At 51.8% G+C, this 25,633-nt stretch overlaps 3 protein-coding genes across 6 annotated transcripts in view; 1 reads left to right on the forward strand and 2 right to left on the reverse strand.

The window, feature by feature from the left end:
- The window catches only part of LRWD1 (leucine rich repeats and WD repeat domain containing 1), a 24,463-nt gene extending 19,388 nt beyond the window's left edge, over positions 1-5,075 (forward strand). For all 3 annotated transcript variants that reach the window (XM_048824458.2, XM_048824457.2, XM_048824456.2), the window contains 6 exons: positions 435-507; positions 600-740; positions 2,045-2,142; positions 2,964-3,125; positions 3,815-3,939; positions 4,696-5,075. In XM_048824458.2, the coding sequence (XP_048680415.1) occupies positions 435-507; positions 600-740; positions 2,045-2,142; positions 2,964-3,125; positions 3,815-3,939; positions 4,696-4,836 (740 nt within the window). In that variant the 3' untranslated portion in view covers positions 4,837-5,075. The remainder of the gene's footprint in view (positions 1-434; positions 508-599; positions 741-2,044; positions 2,143-2,963; positions 3,126-3,814; positions 3,940-4,695) is intronic.
- POLR2J (RNA polymerase II subunit J) lies at positions 3,538-12,261 on the reverse strand. Its single transcript, XM_048824464.2, has 6 exons — positions 12,077-12,261; positions 8,546-8,635; positions 6,454-6,628; positions 5,069-5,663; positions 4,786-4,862; positions 3,538-3,985 (listed from the first exon to the last, which is right to left on the reverse strand). The coding sequence occupies exons 1-4, from the start codon at positions 12,127-12,129 to the stop codon at positions 5,628-5,630; spliced, it is 354 nt and encodes a 117-aa protein (XP_048680421.1). The 5' UTR covers positions 12,130-12,261; the 3' UTR covers positions 3,538-3,985; positions 4,786-4,862; positions 5,069-5,627.
- Positions 12,262-12,682: 421 nt separating this feature from the next.
- The window catches only part of LOC125624107 (ras GTPase-activating protein 4), a 49,829-nt gene continuing 36,878 nt past the window's right edge, over positions 12,683-25,633 (reverse strand). For both annotated transcript variants that reach the window (XM_048824454.2, XM_048824453.2), the window contains exons 11-21: positions 23,753-23,817; positions 23,060-23,172; positions 21,732-21,924; positions 20,871-21,008; positions 20,245-20,389; positions 18,805-18,962; positions 17,809-17,946; positions 17,089-17,224; positions 16,139-16,259; positions 15,084-15,145; positions 12,683-14,756 (exon numbers count right to left, since the gene is read on the reverse strand). In XM_048824454.2, the coding sequence (XP_048680411.1) occupies positions 14,620-14,756; positions 15,084-15,145; positions 16,139-16,259; positions 17,089-17,224; positions 17,809-17,946; positions 18,805-18,962; positions 20,245-20,389; positions 20,871-21,008; positions 21,732-21,924; positions 23,060-23,172; positions 23,753-23,817 (1,406 nt within the window). In that variant the 3' untranslated portion in view covers positions 12,683-14,619. The remainder of the gene's footprint in view (positions 14,757-15,083; positions 15,146-16,138; positions 16,260-17,088; positions 17,225-17,808; positions 17,947-18,804; positions 18,963-20,244; positions 20,390-20,870; positions 21,009-21,731; positions 21,925-23,059; positions 23,173-23,752; positions 23,818-25,633) is intronic.

The raw sequence follows: 25,633 nt of genomic DNA on the forward strand, positions 1-25,633 counted from the left end.
GTAACCAAAACAACACTGCCTGGAACTGGCACTAATTGATGCTCTTATTGGCCTTCTCAGAGGCCTGGAAAACAAACTTCCCTTTCACCCTTCGACGTGCTCCCTTGAGAAGACAGATTTGGTATGGGGGAAGCTTGCGCTGTGGATGAAGGGCCCCAGAGCTAGCACTCTTCACCAGCAGTAAATTCACACACGAGAGGGTTTTCCTTTCCCAAATTTAAAAAAATATTCCAAACCATATGTTTTTAATGGCTTGACTGCTTTGTTAGCTGGACCAAAGCCCATATGGCTGATACTGTGTTAATGGCCTCACACATGACACAGCCGTGCAATGTCATGGCATGTGATCCAGGGGGAATTTTTAAGTGGAGCAAAAAGAAAAGATGGCAAGTAATGGTCTGTAACTACCTGGTACCATTTTTTGTTCCCCACAGCTGCATCCTATGACAAAAGAATTGGCCTCTGGGATATTGGGGTTCCGGACTGTGACTACAACTTCAAAGCAAGGTAAGTGTTCAGAAACAAGCTGCACTCAGTTAAATTCTCCCGAGAAGCAACTGTTACAGGAAGTTGGACTAAATGTCTGTTTTATTTGCCAGCCAACTAATGGTGCTGGAAGTTGCCTCTATTCCATTACGGATTGCCCTGGTCCCATCCTGCCCAGATCAGTTCCTCCTGGCTGGTTGTGAAGAAGGTTGCTTTGCTTGGGATATTAGACTGGACAAGCCACAGAAGAGCAGGTAAGAACCATGGGCCTGGGACACAAATTCACTTTCCACAACCATAAGTGTTCTGAGGGCTTTGGGATTTTGATTATAGAAGGCTGAGATGAGGAAAACCTATTAATCTGTGGATATAATTCCCCAGCTCTTACAAGATGGTGGACCCCAGCAAGGGGTATAGAGAGCAGTTATTTAGCATGTATGATGCTCAGATCCCTGAAGCCCCAAAGCACAAGGTTTCACCTGGCTCTCACCAGGCTAGTTACTCTTCAGAGGGTGACACCAACAGCCCTGAGTCTTCCCAGATCTGCCCTCCCTAACTAGCAGACACTCGAAGTGCTCCCCTCTGGTTTGTCACTCCAAAGGCATGAAACCAGCCCCGTTATCAATTCACTTTGGCACCCACATTCCTAGCACAACAGAGACCTGTTTGGGATAAAAATAGACAAAAAGTTCATTTACTAGAAAAACCACAGATTCAGAGATGAAATAGTTAAGGGAAAGCAAACAGAGCCAAATAACAAAGACTTAACCTCAGGCTTTCCACTTCCACATTAAATAATGTCCCTTTCCTAAAACAATTTATGTTTTGCCTTTGAACAGGTTCCCCCAGTACCCCGTAGCTCTAGGGGGATCCAGGTTTCACAGACAGCTTCCTGCCTCAAGGCTGTCCCTCAGTTTCCAGATTTAAAAAATACCCTCAGACACAAGTTTACTTTTAAAAGACTCCCCTCCCCTTTTTCCCCCCCTCTTAGTCCAGGATGACTCATGTTTACTCAGCATGTAAACTTGACAGCTGGGTTGGCTGGATGGCTTTCCATTAACTCGAATGCTTCACCCGTTGTCTCTTCCTGACTGGACAGTGGGTCATTACTTGGAGCCAGTTTCTTGAAAATACCTGGCTTGGGAGGTGCCCCTCCCTGCTGGGAGATGTAGCTGACATTGTAGTGCAGGTATGTATACGTCTCTCGTAAAAACCATCAAGTTCTGCACATTACGGGCTTTCATAAAAGACCTCACTCAAGACACTTTGCATACTGTATTATTGTACTATCAATCAGTCGCTTCAGCTGCTCATTGTTGGGCGTTTAAAACCTTCTGTTCTCCCTGGAGTGTCAGCACCTGATTATCACAGCATAACAGGAAGCCTGTTTCTTGGCACATCTAAAACTAGCTAGCATTAGGGAATGATCCTGCCTAGGCACTGAGAAGGGCTTGGTGACAGACTATATTTCCATCACTGACTAGTTTAACAGGTCACTTGGAGATGATGATTGTTCATTCGGTAGCTGACCCCTGTTTAACTTCCAATTTTTCATCAGGCCTTTTGAAGTGGCGTTCCAGTTTCCTAATGATGAGGGAGAAGAGACAGCTTCCCACAGAGTGGATGGATTGGCCTTTTTGAACAAGGATGTTGTGGGTAGGTATGAACTCGGATAGTTGCCTCTTAGTTGGAGGCAGATTGCCATAAACAGTTACGTGGGGTGTAGGAAGTAAGTCATGCTCACCTGGTCTCAGGAAGACTGAAACAACTTTAATTGTGTACCACAGCTGTGGCTGTGAACATTTTAGCAGGTTTTATGATGTTTGGGCTGGAACTACATACTGTGAAATGTTATATTCCTAATATAAGGAGGAGCTTTTCCCCCTCTAGTCATTCCAGGCAGATGGCTTGTACTTGCTTTGCGTGTTGAATGGAACTGGAGAAAATGCTTTCTTGGTTCAGGGACCCTAACTCCCACCCTGAAATGTGGCAGGGTTTGGCTCTATGGACCTGTCCGCACAGTAAGCTGGGGTGTGAACTTACCACACACTAAACTCCCTGTGTGGACGCTCACACTAAGTAACTGTGCATTTTAAAGCTACGCGGCCTGGGGCACTTTTAGTGCACAGTAAGATTGTCCATACAGGGAGTTAGAGCAGTAAATTCACACCCTACCTTGCTGTGCACTAACTTCTCAGTGTAGACAATCCTTTTTAGTAGCCAGCAGCATCCCAGGCCCCACTAGCTCCAGAGTCCTTGGGTGCTGCTTTAAACTACTCTGGGTGGGAAATCAAGTTTAATTCTTCCTTTAGCCTCACACTATCAATCTGCTTAAGGCAAGTGTGGCTAGAAAGGTCCCTCAGCTATCACCACTAATGGTGAGCATGTTACTGTCAGAAAGGCAGTATTTAAAATGTGTCTGAATATTTTAGGACATTCATTCCTAATACGCTGTTTGTTTTCTCTCTCTCCTCCAGTTTCTAAGAGTTCTAAGACAGGGTCTATATACTTATGGAGCTGGAGCCAGTCATTTGAGGCACAGGGGAAATCCTGTCAGAGAACACGACCTGCACTTATTCTAGCGGAACTGGAGTGGTCAACAACAGACCTGCCCTACCTTACTCTCAGCACCTGTCCAGGTAAGCCCACTTTTATAGCTAACAATGCAGAAGGCTGGACTGGACTCAAGAAGCTACTATTGGGGAAGGACGTGAAAGGTACAAGTTGTTCTTTTAATAGATCTTGCCATTTCTGCTTTACTTACCTGATTCCTTGGGCAGGGTAAGGATTTTATATCCGACCTTGCTGCCTCTGTAAAATGTTAATATCTACCTCAGAGGGGTGCTCACAGGTGGACAGCATATTAGAATTTGTGCTGCATTTCAAACTGGTGGTAGAAATTCCCCCCAGCACTCTTCATAGTGACAAATTTCTGGGAGGAACCTGAATCTTAAAATAATCCACATACTTTCCCCTCCTAGTGCAGCACTTTGAAAGGAGAAAGAGCTGTCTGCTGGAGGCACCCAACTGAGGACACTAGCAATGCAAGACTAATGTTAACGACTTTATTTCAGCCAAAATAGACATAAAAACACACAAGCTTGAGCCCAAAGTCCACTCAGCACCTCCTTAGTATGATACAACAAATGATTAGAGTTGAATTTTGTAAGGCTGGTTTACTTAACACTCTGCAGCAATTAAGAATGGGATACATTTCATCTGGAAGGTGACATTATACTGGGCTCTGTGCCACCAGCAGAGGGGTGAGAAGTTTTTGGTCTTGGCCATCAGAAATCTCAACCCTGCACTGGTTCCTTTGCTCTTGCAGCAGCAGAGTATGTGTTCTGTGGCGATGAAAAGGGAAGTGTGTGGATGTACAATCTCAGCAAGCACTCTTCAGCCTGGAGGGCCTCCAAGGGAAAACGCTCAGAGAACAGAATAGCTCCCACGCAGGTAGGCCTTGGCCTTTTATATTGAACTATATTCCCCATCAGTGAGGCTGTGCAAACAGGAGGCATAAGACAAATTACTTAAAGTTGTTACTTCCATATGCTAAACAGCACCTTAAATATCTCAGATGGCTCTTTTAAAATTCAATTTGATTCTAAAAGGGGCTGTTAAGAGTTAGCAGGGAACCAAAATGTGTGGTAAATCTGCTTTTTCCAAGCTCTTGGTGCAGTTGGATAGCAGGTGAGAAGCCTTTCAGTGCAAATAGTTAATTTTTTCACCACCAGCTCTGAAAACTAGATGATCTCTCCCCCCTCTAACAGGGCTCTCTCTGCATTACTTACTGTCTTAACTCAGGTTTTGGTACACATTGTTGGAAGAAGAGAGATTTTAGCTAACTTGAGAGGCAACCATCTAATTTTTTCTTGAAAATCTGCGTGGATAAACATCTCCAATTGCCTAATAATACTGTATGAAGGATTTACTGTCCTAGATCGGAGTTGTATACTCCCAATGACTGAGGCCCTAATTGTCAGCATGTAGTTTTTGTAGGTGACTCTTCTAGGCTACTGATGTTGCATGCTGTTAGCCAATAACTACTCCACAACCCTAACCAGTTGTGGTAAGATTATATACCCTCCCCCAGTGAAGACTTGGGCTTTGCACAGACTGTACATTACCTTTCCTTTCTAAACAGAGGTAAACCCCAACCAAGACTTACTTTGTATAAGCTTTTCTGAGCTAAATCTGTTCTCTTGCTAGATTCTTGAGTGGCCAGAGCTTCGAGCAAATGGGGAGCTGCTGACTGAAGTCTTAATAAACAATGTGGTGACAGACCCTACTTTTACTTACCTTATTGCTTTAACTGGTGTAAATATAGCAGCTGTATGGAAGAAAACATAGCTTGTTCTTTATGGAAAACTTCATTCCTGTGATGTTTTGAAATAGTGCAGTATTAGTGATTGTTTCCAAGAGTAACCATGAAGTTTTCTAAACCAGCCCTTATCATGCAAGAGAGAACGCAAAGGGACTTGGCCCACATCCTGTCATTGACAATACCCACTTTCTTTTACTGTGAGTTTTCACAATTTTGTGTATTTGTTTTATAGAAATGATACTTAATAAAATGTAATACCTGTTAACTTGGTAGTGAAGAGATGACTTCTGGGGATGGGAGGGAATGCTGCTACAGATGTAGGAGGGTCAGCAGTGGTACAAGAATATATTAGCCACCAGTTAATCTTGTTCTGGAAGTACAGCTACTAAGCCCAATACTGCATGGTGAAAAAGCAGTCACTTTAACATGCTCCACACTACAAAATAAAGTGGAGAACTACCCAGCTGTTAAGTTTCATAGGGTCTTACCTCTGTGTGACAGTAAATGATAGATTGTGGATGTCTCACACACAGCTTTGAAAAAACTTTAATAGCTCAACTGATACAATTACCATCCTACCTGCAAATAATTTATCCTGTACAGAAATCAAAATACTGCTTTCTCTGGGCAAACTAATTAAAAATAAGTGAATTTAGGGCCACTGTTATTAGAGACATGAATTCTTACTGAAAAAGTTTAAGGATTATTTTAAAGAACTTGTTCAATGAAGTGGAGTCACATCCACTATAATGAAAACAAAACTTATTTATAACACACTCCAGGTAAAAAAAAATAGTCCACTTGAAGCTTCCTGTTTCTATTCAATTCCTTCTTGTTTATCTTTGATAGCAACCTGTAAAACACAAGAAATAGATCACTAAAGGAATTCTGAACCAGAAAGTGATCTCATTTATTTCCTCTCTAAATGGGGTTTGAAGACCAATAATTTGAGCAAAACTGAGATTAAAAAATATTGAATTAGATTTATTTTAACCCAAGTCATGTTCCGACGGAGAATGCATATTTATACAGGTCCCTTACCTTCTATTCATTACTGGAAGGCATTTACATGAAAAGAGGGTAAGTTTCAAAGGGTTTCCTGTGTGTCAACCACAGCAACTAATCTTTGAGATCTCAAAGAATAAAGCAGTTATGTTAAAACAAGTCACGGCTAGGACTCAATATAGCTTTAGTCTGAAATGTTTTTCAGACCAATGGTATCTCAAACAATTTTAGAGGTTAAATAGACACTGTACAGCAAGGAATGGAGTAATTACAGAAGGGCACATAAGTGAAAGAGTTCTTGGCATGGGAAAGATTTCAAAGGCAGAATTTTTCAAGTAAGCTGTTCCAGACAACAGGCTTTCACACTTAAATGCTTGTGAAAAGGGAGAGAAAGCAAATGCTAGACACCTAGAGAGACAAGGTGTGTGAGAAAATGAACAAAATCTCAAGTGTCGTCCTGTGGTAAAACAGCCAAATTCTGCTCCAGCTTAATGGAATTTACACATGGGTATTCAGAGCTGAATTGGGCTGATCATAAGTTACATTTTTCATACGAAAGCAACAGCTGTAAGGTTAACTGCCATTTGTAAACCAGGTCACAGTTTCAGTAACTTTTCCCCACATTAGTGATACTTTACCCTGAATCTCTCCTCCAGAAGGGAGAGTTCACTGATCAGGTCCGTGATAGCATTGGTGAAAGCTTCCTGGGGACTGTAATCAGGAGTGGTCTGAACTCGAATGATGATTTTATGTTCCAGAGGATGTGGGACCTTGTATCCTGCAAACAACACCTGAGGGTCTTTCAGTAATTGCCTGAAATGGGAAGGGGGAAAGCATTTAGAGGATACAAGACGGATGACTTAAACAGTTACCTGCAAAATTTCTGTAAGATCCCAAAGCATGAAGTTGGGTCTGCCATAGATCACATCTTTCTAACAGACTAATTCAATCCTTGGAGAATTTTTCCAGAGGGCTAGAGGAAATGTTATGTCTATGCCCATCTCAGCTTGAGAGCAAGATTTATCTTATCCTAATAAGATGCAGTACACGCATTTCATAAAGCCACTGCACATTTTGGCAGCATTGACCGTTCCTACCTTAGAGGTCCAGGACTGGAACAGCAGGGATAATGGGAAATGCTTGACAAGCACCGAGCAGTGGTGGTCATGTGAACAAAGCACCAGGGTATAACTTAGAATCACTTTCAGCAAAGTCCATGCAGAAGAGCTATCAAAAGCATACTTCAATAATCTGATGCAGAGAGCCCAAGTTTAAAGGCAGCACTATTTACTCCTACCACTGGAGGCCACATGCTGCTGTTCTGAGTTCATAAATTACAGAAGGGACTTAAGCAAAAGACCTACTGCATCACCAGCTACGAATGGATTAGCCCCTGCCATGTCCAACTGTGTGAAGTCAACCTGGTTCAGCCCTGGAGATTCTTGAATTTCCTACACTGTTAAATTAAGAGTTTCTTGCTTCACTAGAATCACTGTGTTCTGCTACAATGCTAATTTGTAATTTGAAGAAAAACAGGCATTTGCACCTTTGCCACCCAGATTGAGAATCATATTTTAAGGCCCGAGGGGCTCCCCAGATCATCTACTCTGACCTCCTGTATATCACAGGCCAATACCACCACCCAGCAACCAAAGTTAGACCAATGTATTACAGCCCACAGAAGACTAGACTATTATGTGCCACAGGCAGAGACCAAGATGCATCAGGCTCAGTAACAGCAGGGAAATGATCAAGTGAGATATAACCAGATAATTTAGGCAAGCAACCCGCACCCACATACTGAAAAGGAGGAGGGAAAGAAAAAAAAAGGACGAAGAAACGCCCCCCCAAGGTCACTGCCAGTTTCACCTGGGGGGAGACATCTTACCACATTACAAAGAACCAACCTTAGCCTCTAACTTTTGGGTATCTGCTCACGCTATGCCCTAGAGCAGGGGTGGGCAAACTTTTTGGCCCGAGGGCCACATCAGAGTTGCAAAACCATATGGAGGGCTGGGTAGGGAAGGCTGTGCCCCCCAAATAGCCTGGCCCCCACCCACTTCCTGCCCCCTGACACATCCTAACCACCCCCCATCCAACTGCTCCCTGCCCCCTTACCATGCCACTCCGAGCAGCAGGACAGGCTTATTGGAAAGCCTGGGAGGTGGGCGGGCGCAAGCCATGCAGGAGCACAACTGCAGTGGAGGGGGAACAGCAGGGGAGGGGCCGGGAGCTCAAGGGCTGGGCAGGATGATCCCGTGGGCCAGATGTGGCCGTCAGTTTGCCCACCCCCATGCTAGAGGTATGATTCACATGCTCATGTACACACAGTCTTGCTAGCCCTCATAGCGGCAGAAGTACAAACCTGCCTGAAAACGGGGGGTGAGGGGGTCCGCTGCAGCCATGCTGCTGTTCCTGCTCACGCCAGGAGCTCGCACCAGCATGTGCACACAAGCAGAGGAACTGAACCCCTAGCTCAACGTTTTACACGTGGTGGTAAAAAGGGCCACAATGAGAAGTGGGTGTCAATGAACATAATTTCACATTCCTAACTACCACAACTAGGCCTGCAGACATCACCCAAACATGCTATTGAAACTGACTGGTTGCTAGTTATCCAGTGTTTATGGTTAGAGTCACCTTGGCAATCTTCCCAGCTAAACCTAAGCTACTGCATCCCCATTAGAACTTTACTTCTAACCCTGTGCAACAGGAATTGGTTTTACTTACGACTTGATGATATTTCCAAGCGTGTGGTCTTCCTTGTTGATTGTAAACAAACAGGCGTTTGGTACTTTTGTATCCTTATTAATTGTGATTCTGAGTAAAAGAAAAATACTAGTGTTAAAGCAAGTGATGTTATCGAACATCAAACCAAACCAGTCTGTGCTTTCAGTCAAACACAGTTATCTTGAGAGTCCCACCAGATTGAGCCTTTTGTACCTGTTTTGGACAAAGTTATGAAGTCAATATAGGATCATAATGATCCTTACATAATTCATGTCATCCCTACAGCATTGCAAATGCAGCACAACAGAGACAGAAGAAAACAAATGAATTTCAGAGCCCGGTTTACTTCTTTAAGAATTACTGTTATAGCAATTGCATCCCACACAGCTGTAGCTGTATATGGTTATTGGCAAGGGAGAATTTTTTTAATGTACCCAAAGTTACTCTGCACAGTGCACTAATAAAAAGGTAATTTAGCAGATAATTTGAAAAGCTCTGTGGGTGAATTACAGAATAATTCGTCAACCCCAAAACTGCACCATTTTTTAAATTATAGCTTCTAAATGTCACTTCACAATGAATACTGTAAATGCAAAAACGTTCTATACTTTAGAGCTGTTTGCCAAATTGTCTATTGAGGAGACGCTGCCTTTAATAATTCAGATCTTTTTTTTTTTTTTAGAAGATTTAGCTTGTCAATTTCCCCCCCCATCTTTAATCCATTTGTATTTCTGAAAGTTTCTCACTTAACCCATAACTTTGACTCATTATGCAACTCAGAGACTAGGTAAAAGGTGCAACATGCAACAAATGCACGACTCAGACACTGTGTCTCACGGATTGTCATTTTGCAGCTGCGAAAACATAGCCATATGTACGAAACGTTAAGGCAGAACAGAGCAGGTGTCTGAAATGAAAGGACTTGATTGGGACATACTTGTTTTTGACTGCATGTCCTAGGACTGTGTACACCCAATGAAACATCTCTAAACTGGAAATATATATATGGTCTGCCACCTAATTAAAAGTCCCTCTGCCAATTGTTGAGATTTTACAATAATAGAAATGTAGGGATAGAAGGAACCTCTAGAGCTCATCTAGTCCAGCAGTCTGAAGCAGGAGTCCACAAGCGGTTTCAGGGGGTCTGCAATCCCTGGTCTAGTCCAATCCCTGGTCTAGTTCAGCCCCTGCGCTGAGGGAGGATTAGGTAATCCTAGACCAACCCTGACAAGTATTTGCTAAACGTTCTTAAAAACCTTCCATGATGGGTATTCCACAACTTCCCTAGGTAACATGTTCCAGTGCAGAACTAGTCTTAGGGTTGGAAAGTTTTTCTTACTATCTAAGCTAAACCTCCTTTGTTGCAATTACTCACACACACACACACACACACCCCAGCCTTTAGTAGGCATTGGAGATCAGTTGTTCTCTGGTCCTAACACACCTTTTACATATTTGAAGACTGGTCAGGTCTTTCCCACCCTTCTCTTTTCCGGACTAAATATGCCCAATTCTTTCAACCTTCTCTCATCGGTCACATTTCCTAACCCTCTTATTATTTCTGTTGCTCTGCTGAGCATTCTTTCTAGTTGGTTCACATCTTTCTGAAAGTGTAGTACCCAAAAGTAGACATAACACTCCAGCCGAGGCCTCACCAGTAGCAAGTAGAGTGGGCAGATTACCTCCTGTGTCTTACAACACTCTTGTAAAAACACCCTAGAATGATATTTTCTTCTGTGCAATAGCGTCACACTGCTGATTCATATTCAATTTGTGATCCACTATAATCCCAAAAAGAAAAGGAGGACTTGTGGCACTTTAGAGACTAACAAATTTATTTGAACATAAGCTTTCATGAGCTACAGCTCACCGATATCCATTTCTGCAGTACTAGACATTATTCCCCATTTTGTATTAATGCATTTGATTTTTCCTTCCTAAATGCAGTTCTTTGATCTTGTTGAGTTCAGATCAGTCCTCTAATTTCTCAAGGTCATTTTTAGTTCTAATCCTGTCCTCCAAAGTGCTCCCAGCTTGGTGTCATCCCCACTTTATCAACCTATTCTTCACTGCATTGTTCAAGTCGTTAATGAAAATGTTGATTTGCCCCAGACCCCTGTGTGATCCCACAAGGCATCCCCCCGGCTGGCCAGCAAACCATCGGTAAGGGGCCAGTAGGATCTTGGACCCAGCTGGGCGCTCCGTTTTATGAAAGGGGCTAATTCCCCAGCACTGCCCCAGCCCCGCTTGATGGGGCCAGCAGCTCCCTTGGCACAACTGGCTCGAGGTGGTTTTCGGCTCCCCCCGCCCCCGCACAGGGAGGCCGGACTCTGGAGGGGGCAGCGGACGGGCCGCGGGGCGGCCACGCCACAGAGCGCGGCTGAGCAGAGGGGCAGGAGTCGCCCCCCCCCGCCGGCAGAGCCTGGCAGCGGCCGGGGTCCCCGCAAAGCAGCCCCCGCGCCAAGGGCGGGCCGGGCCCGCTCGGGGGGCTGGAAGGGGGGCCGGCGTCTGGCGCTGCCCCGGCTCTAGGGGTTGGAAGGGGGCCCCGGGGGCTGGCGCTGGCCAGCTGGGTGGGGGGGGCGGGGAGAGGCGGAAGGGGGCCCTGGGGGGGCGGGTGGCTGGGGCTTCCCGGCTCTAGGGGTTGGAAGGGGGCCCCGGGGGACCGGTGTCTGGCGCTGCCCAGCTCGGGGGGTTGGAAGGGGGCCCCGGGGGGGGGGCGTCTGACGCTGCCCGGCTCGTAGGGGCGGAAGGGGGCGTGGTGGGGTTGGAAGAGGCAAGGGGGGGGCGTTTGGCGCTGCCCGGCTCGGGGGGGGGGCGGAAGGGGGCGGGGTGTGTGTCTGGCGCTGCCCGGCTCGGGGGGTTGGAAGGGGGCCGGGAGGGGGGGTTGAAGGGGGCCCCGGGGGTGTGTGTCTGGCGCTGCCGGGCTCGGGGGGTTGGAAGGGGGCGGGGGGTGTGTCTGGCGCTGCCGGGCTCGGGGGGTTGGAAGGGGGTGTGGTGGGGTTGGAAGGGGCAAGCGGGGGGGCGTCTGGCGCTGCCCGGCTCGGGTGGTTGGAAGGGGGCCGGGAGGGGGGGTCGAAGGGGACCCCGGGGGGTGTGTGTCTGGCGCTGCCCGGCTCGGGGGGTTGGAAGGGGGCGGGGGGTGTGTCTGGCGCTGCCCGGCTGGGGGGGGGGGCGGAAGGGGGCCGGGAAGGGGGGTCGAAGGGGGCCCCGGGGGGGGTGTCTGGCGCTGCCGGGCTCGGGGGGGGGTGCGGAAGGGGGCGGGGTGTGTGTCTGGCGCTGCCCGGCTCGGGGGGTTGGAAGGGGGCGGGGGGGGGGTTGGAAGGGGCAAGGGGGGGGCGTCTGGCGCTGCCCGGCTCGGGGGGTTGGAAGGGGGCCGGGAGGGGGGGTCGAAGGGGGCCCCGGGAGGGTGTGTCTGGCGCTGCCGGGCTCGGGGGGTTGGAAGCGGACGGGGGAGGGGTGTCTGACGCTGCCCGGCTCGGGGGGATCGAACTCGGGCCCTCACAGCGGCTGGGCCCCGTCCCCCGCACTCACTTCTTCTCCCCCTCGAAGAGCAGGAAGGACTCGAAGGCCGGCGGGGCGTTCATCCTGCGGCGGTAACGAGCTCAGCTTCCAGCAGCGCCGAGCTCAGCTTCCGCTTCCGGGAGCGCCCAGGGCCCCGCTACTTCCGCTTCCGGGGCACTACGCGGCGGCGGCGCCCGCGCCCCGGGCCGCCCGCGAGGAGAAATGGCCGCTCGGCCTGGCCCCGGGGCCCCGCCCTCAGCCACAGAAACACTATCGTCAGCACCCCCCCCCCGCTGTGACGCCGTGGCAACGCCCACCAGCGTCACCCATGGCAACACCAACGGCCGGGGCACCGCCCCCACCAGCGTCACCAGCGCCGTCGCCGGGGGCAGCCGCGCGCCTCGCGGGACGCGCACCCGCTCCGGGCGGGCCCTGCGTGACGCAGCCACGGCACGTCGCGACTGATGGCAACGCCGCCAAGGGGCCCCCGCCCCCGCCCCGGGCCGGAGCCGCCAGCAGGAGCCGAGGCCACGGCGGGCTCTGCCCGGGGCAGCCCCTCCCCCCCCCTGCGCTCACCCCACTGGCGTTTGCTCACGCGGGAGATGCTGGCAGGGAAGGAAAAGCAAAGCCCGGGCCTCATGATAGAAGAGGGGTTTATTGTGCATCCCCCTACACAGCTATTGCTCCAGCCTCGGTTCTGGACAGCGGCCGGGAAGGCAGAGGCCGTGGTTACTCCCTTCGGCACCGGTCTCCTCTGGAGTCTGTTTCCTTAGGCCATCTACACCGACTGAGGGCTAAGCCTCCTCTGCCATGAACACCCCAGCCCCTGCCCAAAGGGACACATGTTCCGCGGCCAGGGGCTGGTCAGTTGGGTCCCTCCACCATGCTGCTGGAGCGGGTTGAGGCCCTGTGCTGCGCTAAATGATAAGAGGTGTCAGAGCAGCAGCAGCCACGCGTACTCCTTTCCTTTTTTAAAATGATAACAGTACACGGAACAGCAGGTCGAACCTGGGGCATTATCCGTCCATTCAATGGAGGGGCCACGTGATCCAGCAGGTGCACTGTTCTGACACCCAAATGGCCATGAACCAGACTGTTTGTAACCAGCGCTTTAGTTAGTGCAGGACACCGAGTAGGAGCCAGGCCACCGGCTCAATAGTTTCAGAGCATCAGTTTATCTGGGCCTGAAACGTGGGTCAGGTGGTAGTGGCCAGTCTGCATTTCTACAGCACCTTTCGCCAGGGATGTGAAAGCACTTTTCAGACAGGAAGCCATTATATAGATAGGGTTTTGCATTTCCTGGGATCAAGACCCACTTGACAGGTAAGTAGGCTTTACAAGACCCCTGAGAGATAGGCATAGGGAGTGAAAATCTGCAATAGAGAACTTAGTTTAGCCTAATAAATGTTATCCACAATTACAGATCAGAAAAAACAGACACAAAGGTCAAGGCCCTGGCTTTCAGAGGTGCTGAACCTCTGCAGCTCGCACTGACTCTTGCAGGTGGATGCCAAGTGCTTCTAAAAAAGCAGCAATTTACCTAGGGTGGGGGGAGATGGGAATAGAAGCAGGAGTCCTGGCTCAGAATCACCTGCTCTAATGAACCACTTCCCCAACTCTTCTTCCTCAAGGTGTGGAATAGTCCCTGAGCAGCCAGCGGTAACCACGTACCATGCAATGGGGTCTAAGGTGCTGCCTTGTCCATGTTCATTCAATAAGCTGAACCTGCATTCCTTTACCACGGCTACAACCCAGTGAGACATATGGATGTGCAGCTCAGTGACACTGGTTAGAAATTCCAGGTGGCAGCCAGCACCTCCAGTTACCTAATACTCTGCACCACCATTGCGCCTTTCATCAGAAGGTCGCAAAGCACTTTAACAAAAAGGGGAAGCCTCATCATCATCCCTATTTCAGAGATAGGAAAACTGAGGAACACAGCAGGGTCAAAGGACTTGCCGCAGCTCACACTGTGGGTCAGTGGCAGAAGAGCAAATGGAATCTAGGCCACCTGGCTCCCAGTCCCCTGCATTAGCAAATTTCCCCTCCTTTGCTGTGGATGCATCAGCCTGTACATTACAACTGGCTTCAGTGCACCACAGAGTCATTTTGACCCTGGTGAGACAAACCCAGGCTGAAGCAGCTCAGCTATAAGATTGCATTGAGGAATTACGATTTCACATCAGATCAGGCTTGACAAAACAGCTGGATCTTGACTGAAAGGTAAAAATAATAGTGGAGAGACTCCCTAGTGCAACCCTGGCAGAGGTGAGATGTGAAAGCTTCTGTGGTACCTTCTGGATGGAGCACAGGCCACACATCCCGCTCTGGGGACTAGTGAAAGCACAAGAGGGTCATTGACCAGTTACTCACTAATGGAGACACACTAAGCTAGCAGAAGTTCATGGCTTGGCTTTTTGAGCAGCAGGGCAATATGTGTGAGAGCACACGGTGTCGAGGGAGTTCCTGTTGCAAAGATGTCTGGTGTTGGCAGCTCTGATGGATGCAGAGAGACCGGGTGAGCACAGCGAGAGGCAGTGGCATCACCCCGATGGAGTGGCTCACTCCAGGAGTCACGTCTGCAGCTCCAGGAGGCAGTTTCTGTCCCGATCAGTTAGGGTGCCTGAGCTGAAGAGGGCTGTGTGATGGGCGTCTTCGAGGTCCTGCAGCACCTGGAATAGCCTCGTGGGTCCATCCACGTTTTTGGGGTCTGTGGAGGTGCAAGGAACCAAAAAGAATTGGACTGATGCTTGCACAGCAGCTGCTGACAACACTACCAGCCCCAAGGATCACCAGAAGAGACAGCACCACCCAGAAATTTGAGCCCGCTTCCAGCAGCGGAGGATGATAGCTAGGGCTGGTTGAAAATTTTGATAGCCATGGTTGATGGCGAGGACAGGGAACTATTACAAGGTAATGTGGCATTGTCTGGGAAAAGGGAGAAGAGTGCCGGTTATTAGATGTATTGCGAAATCTCAGCACATGCCCAGGTGGTAGTGATGGGTACCTTGGAAAGATTAATCAAACAAAACAATACCTCCACTTTGGCTCAGAAGAACATTTTCATTTTTCTCCGTCAAAATCTCCAGGTACTTTTCCCTTAAGGGAGAAAGATGAAACAATAATGGGTTTTCAGGTGTAATCCACAATTAACTGATTAGCCCCACCATATTGAAAGCCAAGAGGCCAGAAGTTTCAATCCTGCACAATGCCACCGATAACAGGAGTTGAAGACAATCGGCATCTCATGAGATGGTCAGGACTTTGCAAGTTTAAGATGTATGTGTCTGCTCCCCTTGGCTAACTCTGACACATGGTGGCTTCTTCTAAACACCTTTGAGCAGCCATCCCAGCCTCATGTATATGTCCATCCCTCTGCTCACCCACACTTTCTTCTCTGGGATGGAGCCCCAGTGGATGCTCAGGAAGGAGGAACTGTTCAGGGTGATACAGGGTGTGGACAGGGACAGTCAGAAAGGGAACACTGAGGGTGAGTTTCAGAAGGAGTTCCCGCACAGTGAGTTCCTTAAGATAATGGAAGAACCTCCCAAGGGAAACAGTGAAAGCCCCATCGCTTGGGGCATTTAAACTAGAATGGACAGAGCACTGGTAAATAAACTGAAGGGAACAATCCTGGCCTGAGGATGGGCGAGATGGGACCTAACAGGGATTCCAATCTCCAATTTCTAGGCTAGTCACTAATGACTCATCTCTTTCTGCACAGGATCCCAAGGCTGCAGACCAGTGTAGAGGGGGGCCCTGGGGTATCTCCCTCACCCTGGCTTCAGTCAGAACGCCTGGGACATGTGCACAGACAGGTACAAACTCCAGGCCAGTTCCAGCCAGACCTTTGAAATAGAGCAGAGCCCTGGGCCTTAGGCAGATTGCCAGGGGCAGAGTGTTGGCCCCTGGGACACAACTCACTGTGCTGATTGGCCCCCTCCCTCCTTGGGGCCACAGAGATGGTCCCCCGCGAGTAAGAAGACAGTGTGCGAGACTTGTTTCATGCTTACAGGGCCCAAAGATGATCCCTGCGTGCAAACTCCTAGAGGGAAACAGCCCCAGTCATGCCGCACAAATCAAATGACTCACCTCATTAATTCCCTCACTCCAAACAGGTGTCTAAAAATTAACTGAGACTCTAGATCTGGATCCAGGGGGTCATTCCATTCCTGCAGGGTGACTCCGTGCCGGGTTTTATCACATCCCAAACCTAGACGACAGCAGCCAGGACACAGATGGTTAATTTGAGGTGGGCTGGCAAAGGCCACCTGTTGGTATCGGAGTGGTGCCCTCTAGTGGATGTAAGAGCCCACGAGTTTAACTACACTCCCGCAGGCATTCTGCGACTTCCCTGCCCTCCCCCTGCTCTGGCTTCCCTGGAGGAGGGAGTGTCCGGGCGTTCCCAAGACATCAATAAAGCAAATGAACACAGTTCCGTGCCCAGGGGGACAGGAACAATACTCCTGCACCTGAGCTGTGGCCTGCACTACAAACTCATGTCGGTATAGCGTGGTCACCCATCCAACCGAACTCCCAGTGTAGTCGACGGGACGGCTTCTCCTACCGCCTCTCGGGGAGGTGGAGCACCTATGCTGACGGGAGATGCTCTCGCAGGAGCGTCTTCACTACAGCGACGCAGCTGCACCGGTGCGGCCTCGTAAGCCTAGAGAAGCCCTGAGCCAAGGGGCTCCAAGCCCTATTGGCAGACAACCGGGGAGCTCCACAGCTAAAAGCACGAGCAGACGACCCACACGTCCCTAGTTTGGGCTGTACCAGTCACAGCCTCTGTGGGTCAGGCAGAGAGAGGAACCCATAACACCCACCCACCTGTAGCATAGACACCCGCTTTACACCCAGGCATGCACCTCACAGATGGGGCCCGAAGGCACAGAGAGGTCAGGTGACTTGCCCAAGGTCACACAATGAGGCAATGGCAGAACTACAGGCCTACAATCCACCCAAGAGCCATGCCTCTCTGCTCTCATCCCCGGACTCCCTCGCCTTCCCCTTGCTGGCAGGGGGTCAGGCAAGCACATTACCGGTTTTATCCTTTTGGTGGCAGCAGGTCCATTTGTCTCCTTTGAACACTCCCGGGTGATAGGAGCATAGCATCTCGGTGTTGTTCCCGCAGACTTTCCTCAGGGCCGAGAGCCACTGGTTCAGCTCATTGACACACTGAAACAGACACACACAGCGGGGGCTGCCCTATGTCCCTGCAACACCAGCCACTGAGTGACTGGAGGGTCCCCACTCACAGCCCCCAGCATCACTTGGCCTGCAGCCCATCGGCATTGCCCAGCACAATAGCGCACCTGCCTGGGAGCAAAGCAAAGGGCCCCATCTGTGGCGTGACAGCCATACATGGCACTAGTCTTTCCCGGGGAGCCTCCTCCCCGAAACAGCCGGCCTCACGAGGCAAACAAAGCTTCCGCCCTCACCGCCCAGCATAAGAGCCTCTTCTGGCCCCTAGGACTGACTGGCTGCGTCGCTCTCCGCACTGCTGCTCACATGTTCTCAGCCTCTCACTTGAGCTGTGTGGCCAGCCTGCGGGCATAGAACCCAGGAGTCCTGACCCCCAGGCCCGCTGCGCTGTCAGGGAAGGGGGACGACTCCTGACACCCACGGCCAGGCCCATGAGTTCCAGTCTCCGTTCAGACTGCAGCAGTCTGCTGCACATCCTCTTCCTCTGTGAGTTGTGGGCTGAGCGCCATCACTCGATCTGTGAACAGACACCCCCCTGGCCTGGGTGACCATCCCACCTTGCACTGCAGATAGGCCATCTCCAACTGCCCCGCCTCGTCAGTATAGATGATCTGCATCACGTGGGAGCTGCCAAAGCTTTTCTCCTCCACCTTCTCAGCCGCCCGGATGTTGGACAGGGTGATGAAGGAGCTTTTCTGAAATGAAGGGGTGGGCAGGAGCCATGGAAATGTCAGGAGGGGAGAAGGGGTGGGGTCCAGCCCAGCAGAGCAGGCCCCACAGCAGAGCCCAGGAGATCTGAGCTCGCCCAGGGAGAGGCCATGCCCCCCTTAGAGGGGGCTTCACAGGAGAAAGCTCAGTCGGAGGCTGGCTCCATGCTGACCCCCCCCCACCCCAGACTCTAGAGACAATGCAACCAGATCCTGACACCAGTGGATCTCCTGCACTGCAGAACCGTTGACCGTGCTTCTCTGGCCCATGCTCTGCAGGTCGGACCAGGTGATCCAAGCGGCCCATTCTGCCTTTCAGATCTTGACTGGATGGGCAGGAAAAGCCTTCAAGGCCCTGGGGGGGTGGCTCTGGCTAGTTCTCTCCCCCCTGACCAGTTCACCCACCCCTGGCGCTTTGTACATGTTCCTGAATTCTCAACACCACCCCCAGAAGCCAGCAGTTCAGCTCCACGTCACAGATGGGCAAATGGAGGTACAAACCCAGCTCTCAGTCCCAGCAGTGTGAGCAGAGTCTTTGCCCCGTGTCACTGCCATGTGTCAGGGGGAATGTGCCCTGCCTTGAATATCCCCTAGAGCACAGTGCTCCCAGGGGGCTCATGGCGACCCTGGCAGCAAAGGCTGGGATGGGGGTTGAGCAGGGAAGCAGCTTCCATCTGTCCGCCTGGTCCAGGCAAAGCAGAGTGTCCACCTGAGGCCCCACAGCCACTTCTCTTCCACGATCAGTGCAGCCCAACCGAAGACGTGGGACCAGCAGCTGCCTCCCTGAGCTGGGCCCATCCAGGCTGCAAACCACTCCCCGCTAATGGCAGGGTGCGTCCCCCTTACCTTGGAGTTGGGTGTCTTGGCAAAGCTGAGGGCCTCACTAGTTAACGAGAAGTAGAGTTTCTTAAAGGAGGAGAGCAGCGGCCCTTTGCCTTTGCTCTTGTGGATGAATAAAGGCCCCTCCTTCACAACCAGCGTCTGCGCCTTCGGCTGGTCCACCTCTGCAAGCAACAGGGACGCCCTCAGAACCAGACAGCTGCCACTTAGCCCCCGGTCAGCTGCAGACCTCAAAGCACCTCAGAGCAGAGTCTCCCAGAGCGATTCACATTTCACAACCAGGGCACGCAGCACGGCCGGGACAAGCACGCAAGTCTCCTTCCCAAGGTGGTGCCCTGTCCGCTGGAGCACACCGCCTGCAGGCGGGGCCGCCTGCGACAAAGATGGCCATTTCCTGCACTGTCCCTGGAAATCCTTCTTGGGAGTGGAGTCCATTGTATTAAGAATGCACAGTTTATGTATCGCTGTGGGATTGTACGTAATGCCTTGGGGCAGACGGGACCAGTGTGAACCCGGGGGAGTGTTCTGCACTCCCAGGGAGCCTTTGAAACAATGAGCCAGACAAGAATGAACTCTGGGGACAAACAATTAAGTGGGTTGCCCAGGGAGAGAGTGAGTGTGCGGGCGCGTGCCCCAACGTACCCCCCTCTGGTTATGCAAAGCCCCAATCTTCTGCAGCCCCACCCTGAGGGGAGAGGTTGCGTCTGTGGTTCACTCTTGTATGAGCCAAAGGCCCCAGCTGTATAGAGGAAAGGCTAACCTACATGTGTGTTCCGAGCAGAGGCCGCCATGACTCGCAACCACAGAAAACCGCCTGGGGGCAGTGCGAAGGACCCATCGCCGGCCAGACTGATCGCCCCTTGCTGGAGCCCATCTCAGGTAACTGTATTAGTACACGTGTAGGTTATTTTTATTGGTTTTCAGGCTGTCACCTGAAGACCAGCGTGTGTGCTTAGAAAGGGCTGTGTGGTACCTGATCCCCATGGGAAATTCTCCTGTCCTAGCCTCTGGAGGGGAAACAAAGTGCAGACATTGACCTTTTAAACAGCCTGGCTTGCTGGGGTTATCACAGCATAGGCAGGGGACTGTATCGCCTGGGGAAACCTGACTCAGGTGGGCATGAGATGTGGGTCCCATCCAAGAAAGGGGGTGGCTGGGGCCCAAAGCCTAAAAGTGGGTGTCTTTGCTGAACCATGGAGCAGGAATACAGGTCCCCTGACCTGTGACACAGGCTACTTCATTGATCCCAGTCTGATCTACCTGGCTCTATCCATCTAGGCTAAGCAGAGACAGAGTCCCAGCGTTCTACTTGTGGGGGCCAGAAGCTGCTATGCTTTTAGAAGAGGGATTCAGCCCAAAGCCACACCAGTGACGGCGAATCCCCCCAAGCCAAATGGAGCGCGGTGCGGGGTCCTTAGACCAACTGGTTCCAGCAGATCCATTCACCTTCCTTCTCCTCGAGGTCTATGAGCTTGGTGATAAACTCCTTCATCTGGGAGATGCTCTGCTGGATGGTGGGCTGCAGAGGGGCCATCCAGCCTTCCTTGGCCCGGCTCGCCGCAGCGTCCATGTTCCCCACAGTCTGGATAGCCTGGCACCAAACGAGAGGGAAGGATCACAGCACGCCACCCGAGCTGCCCACAGCTGTGTGCTCCGGGCAAAGCTGGGGCAGTTACACTCTGCCTGACATCAGGGCAGGAATAGAACCCAGGAGTCCTGATTCTCAGTCCCCTGCTGTAGAGAAATGGGCAGCTGGACACAAGCAGACTCTGTGGTTCTCTCTGGCTGTGTGAGTGGCTGATGCAGCCCACTGCTGCTTGGAGTCCCCCAAATGTCCTGGCCTCACTCAGAGAGCTGCAGGAAGGCTAGCTGACCCCACTGCCGCCTCCCACCCAAGGGGAGCATGACACACTGGGTCAGCAGGCAGTGCAATATTGCCTGTGCTCCCATGCCAGCCCCTTGGCTTAGCCGATTGGAAATGCTGCATTGGGAAGTGCTGGCAGGGTCCCTTATGGACACAGACACCCCCCCTACACCAAATGAAGCGCAGCCTGGGGCAACATGGGACTTACCTTGGCTAGGAGCAGCAGGGTCCGACTGGTGCGGGCATCTGCATGCTTCTCCCGCAGGTGGAAGAGCTTGGGGGACATGATGGCAGGAGAGAAGAAGCGGAGGCAGAGGAAGCTGGTGACGGCAATGAACTTCACGTTCTGCAGGAGGAGAGTGGTCAGGGAGGGGTGTCGGCAGGGAGACAGAGAAGGAAACCGCTCATTAAATACCAATAGCAGCAACTTAGGCCTCCCAGGGGGATGGTATGTGTCTGTCAGCTAATCTCTGTGTAAGCACAATCAGAATCAGGCCCCCCAAGCCTCCTTGGGCCAGCAGCATCAAAGTGCTTTAGCAAATATAGAGCATATTCTCCTGCCACTATAATGCAGCCACCTCTGGGGTGGAACAAACATGCCAGCTGTTTGCAGTTTAAGTTGACTGCAGGATTCTTCCCCACTATTGGTTGTATTTAGCCGAAAACCCCATTTTCCGTCACAGAGCAGTTTAATTTCTGACCAGCCCTGCAGGCCACCATTGCTTCATTAATTGCCCAGAGGGAAGAGCGCCCCCCACTGAACCACAGTGCTGCTCCTTGCAGCTCCCACCTCAGCGGGCCCTGCACTGGAGCAGGTCCAGACTCAAACAAGGCTGCGATTTCCAGCCAAGGCCACCCCCCTCCCATCACTGCTGTGTCTGAGCAGCAGGCTCTGGGCAGCTGCTGCCTGGTGGGTTAAGTTGTTCTACAGCCTCTCAGCCAATGCCTGTTGGAAGCCAGCCACAGCACGGGACAGCCAGGTCCCCCGGGGAGAGTCACGGTCTCTGTGTTGGGCTGGCCTCCCTCTGGGCCAGTGACAGAAAGGGATGGGGAGGGCCTGGCAACCAACCTTGTGTTTGTTCTCCGGGAAGTGCTCCTCGACCCGCTTGAAGAGCTGCCTGAAGGTGGCGCGGACGGTGGCAGGACACGTCCTCACTGACTTGGCGATGGAGATGAGCAGGTCGGTCAGGTAGGACTGCAGGTGCTGGGTGCTCTGCTGGATCACCTCGCTCTCCGTCTGGATCCGATGGAGCCCGGAGCACCTGCCGGGCGAGCCGCAGGGACACAGTCAGGAACGCACACTGGGGGAGACCGTGTGCGTAAGCATGAGTGGTCTCTGCAGCCACACAGCTGCGGTGCGGGGCTGCCAATCCACATGCTTCAGGACACATGCTGGCCACCGGCTGGGGTCAGGAAGGATTGCTCCTGAAGAGTCTAGCGCAGCGTGATGTGGGATACAGGACGCTGAACTAGCTGGACCATCGCCGGGTGAGTTAGCTCCCTTCTTCCTAAGTCATCAGCCAATCCCCTGGCATTGGTGTGGCTCTGTTTAGAGACAGGCCTGAGAACAAAGTCAGGAGTGAGCCGGAGGTTTGGTTTGGGCTCCTCTCTAGCCCTGGGATTCCTTTACTGGCCCCCTCCAGGGGCCCAGAGTAGAGAGAGAGATTTGCAGCCAGGGAGTTACAGGCTTTAGGAGAACGCTCTGTTTGGAGGGGGAACGTTAGGCAGGTTTGTGATCCACACAGAATCTAGGGCCTGATCCTCAGCTGGTGTCAGTCAGTGTAGATCCATTGACGTCAATGGAGTGATGCCACACGACACCAGCTGGCCCCTTAGGGTACATCTACACAGCAAACCCCCCACCCCCAGGTCAGCTGACTTGGCCTCACGCTGAATAGCTGTGTCAATATTCAGGCTCGGGTGGGAGCCCGGGCTCTGAAACCCAGCAAGGGGGGAGGGTCTCAGCGCCCAGGCTCCAGCCTGGGCCTGAATGTCTGCACTGCTCTTTTAGCCCCACAGCGCAAGCCCCATGAGCCCGAGTCAGCTGACCTGGGCTCAGACTCACTGCCGTGGGGTTTTGTTTGCGGTGTAGACATACCCAGAGACTCTGGCTCCTAAAGATCGTGGGCCTGATCTCACTTGCGTCAGGTCTTCATGGGAGTTACAGCCAGGGGAGAGGAGCATCCAGCCTCACGCATCCCCTACGTTCAGGGAGCACTGTCAGCTCCAGCAGCAGTGTGAATTTAGGGCAGGGTGGCTGGCACCAGGGCAGTCAGGGGTAGCAGCCTACACGTCAGCGCCACATTCCTCGGTGTCGGAGCCAGAACATGGCTCCTGGTTTCTGCCACTCTCGTCCCCTGCCCCGGGGGCTGCCCGACGCCGGGCACTGCCGCTTACCCGACCTCTTTAATCTCCACCTTGCTGGGATCCAACTCGATGTACTTCTTCTCATCAAAGACTCGATTCACTGTTGGCCCCAGGACGTTGTGCAAATACTGCATCCCTGCCACCTAAGGAGAGGCGGCCAGTGAGGCAGGCAGAGAAGTGTGCAGCTCGCACACACAGACACACACACGCTCTCTCTCCCCCTCAGCATGTACAGCCATCAGGAGACGGGCCCAGTCCTGCATCTGAAGGGCAAAGCTGGATCCACACCGCGTGTCCGGATCTCTCCCCCACTGCAGCCCTTTGGCCAATGAAAGTCTCAGGGGCCACCCCACTATCTCACGGAGGATGGGGCGGAGGGTATGGGGGATCTAACTTTACAGATGGACTCCAGCTACAGGGATCCAAGGCCCTGGTCTCCTCCCAGTTCGTTGGTGCCAGAGCTGGGTGTTTGTCCTGGCCCGTTACAGAGATAATGGTGGGCTGCAGAGTAAAGATCTGGATCCAAACTCCGCACAGTCACAGGGTTTCAGCTCAGCCCCAGCTCTAGCGGTGAGTTGTGGAGCGGGTTTCAAGCCGGCAACTAAAGGGGGGCCAGACTCGATTATCTATGTGGTCACCTCCCTGCCTGGCATTCGTGGTTACTACAAGACTGATAACACACTCCAGGGTATAACATGCGGCGGGCTGAGCACGGGGCAGCACCTTCAGAAAGGATTCCATCGACTTCGAGGCCAGGGAGTTGCTCCGGAATAACGTGTTTGGCTCATCTGAAAAATGAGAGCGTCACCCATGAGAGACCTGAGGAGCCAGAGCCCCCGGCTTTGGTCACTTGGAGCAGAATTTCCCTGGTGCGTATTGCATGCTAAGGGCGTGTCTTGCAGGCCAGCCTGAATGTGCTTGGATAAAATAAGAAAAACAACCCAAAGCTTCACTTTGGAGCTCAAGTCGAACCTGAACTGATCCTTTGGGGGCCTTGGAAAAATTCAGGTCCCCCCTCAATTATTTTATCATCATTCCCGTTGCCGTTTCTAAGCATTCCCATCATGGCAGGATCTCCTGGCACTTCCAGCCCAGCCCTGCAGGCCCAATGGGAATGGGGGTGACTCTCATAAGCAATCCTGACACCTAATTCTCACTAATGTTCAGCCTCAAGTGCTGAGCTGAACCAACCCTCCAGGCTTTTGGTGATCAGCCCCACTTAGATACTTGGACCCACGTCTCCCAAAGCAACGTTTTTAATCAAGGGGTGACAATTCCACATGTGGTACTGCCTCCCTTGTGACTCCCCCCTTTGAGTAGAATCATAGAATATCAGGGTTGGAAGGGACCTCAGGAGGTCATCTAGTCCAACCCCCTGCTCAAAGCAGGGCCAATCCCCAACTAAATCATCCCAGCCACGGTTTTGTCAAGCTTTGTAGCTCCATCCTGGCCAGCAGACATTAGCCCTGGTCACTAGGAGAAGAGAGCTCTTCCTGAAGCCTGCCTCCAGATCAGAACACCCCCGAAGTGGGGGGTTAGCCAGTTCCAGGGGGTTTGGCCTGTTTTAGAATTCAGTGCCATTAGCAGACTCCAGAGCCATCCAGCCCCTTGTCTGTGACCTCTCTGCATCATCAGCTGTTTGGAGGTTGACAGACAAAACTCACATGGGCCGGGGCAGCTGACCCTGATTCATCCCAAGCCTGCAGGGACATTGTGGGTTTGAAATCAAACGTTACTGTGTTTGTGACAGACTTAGGGGATGATGGGGGGAGAAGGGGTTGGCTGGGGAAGGGCAAAGACAGTCTGATGATCTCTGGGCACCACCCCCTGCTTCTGAGAGGAAGAATGGCCCAGTGCTTAGAGCAGGAGCCCAGGGTATGGGAGACTGGGGCTCAATTCTTCTGCTCTGCCACAGGCTTCCTGCATTACCTGGGGCAAGTCACTTAGTCTCTTTGTGCTCCAGGTCCCCCTTTGTACAAGAGGGAGAAGAGTCCTGCCCTGCCGCCCAGGGCTGCTGTGAGGTTGACTCCATTAAGGATGCGGAGGTGCTGAGATCCTCCAGGGACAGCGGCCACAGATGCCCCTTGGACAGATTCTCCTTTCTCGCTAGCGCAGTTAAACTTGTTCAGAGCTGGGGTTTCAGCAGCCACTTGCACCAGACTTTATCTTGCTTACGAACAATGTCCCATTTTCTTACTTGCCAGTAGATGGCGCTCTTTGTGTTCCCTACTTACATACTCAGAGCCAGGTAAACCAACCAGCCTCCAGAGAACCTTGTAACCGCGGTCGCACTGCACCGGATTCACATCAGAGTAAGCGAGAGGAGAACCGGGCTCACAGCACAGAGCAGCTGTAGGACATGCACCTGGCTTTCGGGACACTCGTCTATCCCGTACACATGGAACAGGCTGCCCCTTAACTAGAAACACTTGTGTTGTTTAATGGACTCACCGGGTGCGAAAGAGGACAAGTAAGTGACAGGGGGAAAATGGTTTGTGAATTCCTGCTAGTTTTACATCCCCAGACCACCACCTATCAGTAGATCTCAAATCACGTTCCAAAGAAGGTTGATAGCATTATCCCACTTTACAGGTGGGGTAACTG

The sequence above is a fragment of the Caretta caretta genome, chromosome 17 (genome assembly GCF_965140235.1).
Source record: "Caretta caretta isolate rCarCar2 chromosome 17, rCarCar1.hap1, whole genome shotgun sequence".
NCBI classification, from domain to species: domain Eukaryota; kingdom Metazoa; phylum Chordata; order Testudines; family Cheloniidae; genus Caretta; species Caretta caretta.

Coding starts and splice junctions, on each gene's coding strand:
- POLR2J (XM_048824464.2), bottom strand. CDS start 12,129: ATGAACGCCCCGCCGGCCTTCGAGTCCTTCCTGCTCTTCGAGGGGGAG. Junction 8,636..12,076: donor CTCTTCGAGGGGGAGAAGAA/GTGAGTGCGGGG, acceptor TCTTTTACTCAG/AATCACAATTAATAAGGATA. Junction 5,664..6,453: donor TTCTGGAGGAGAGATTCAGG/GTAAAGTATCAC, acceptor TGTGTTTTACAG/GTTGCTATCAAAGATAAACA.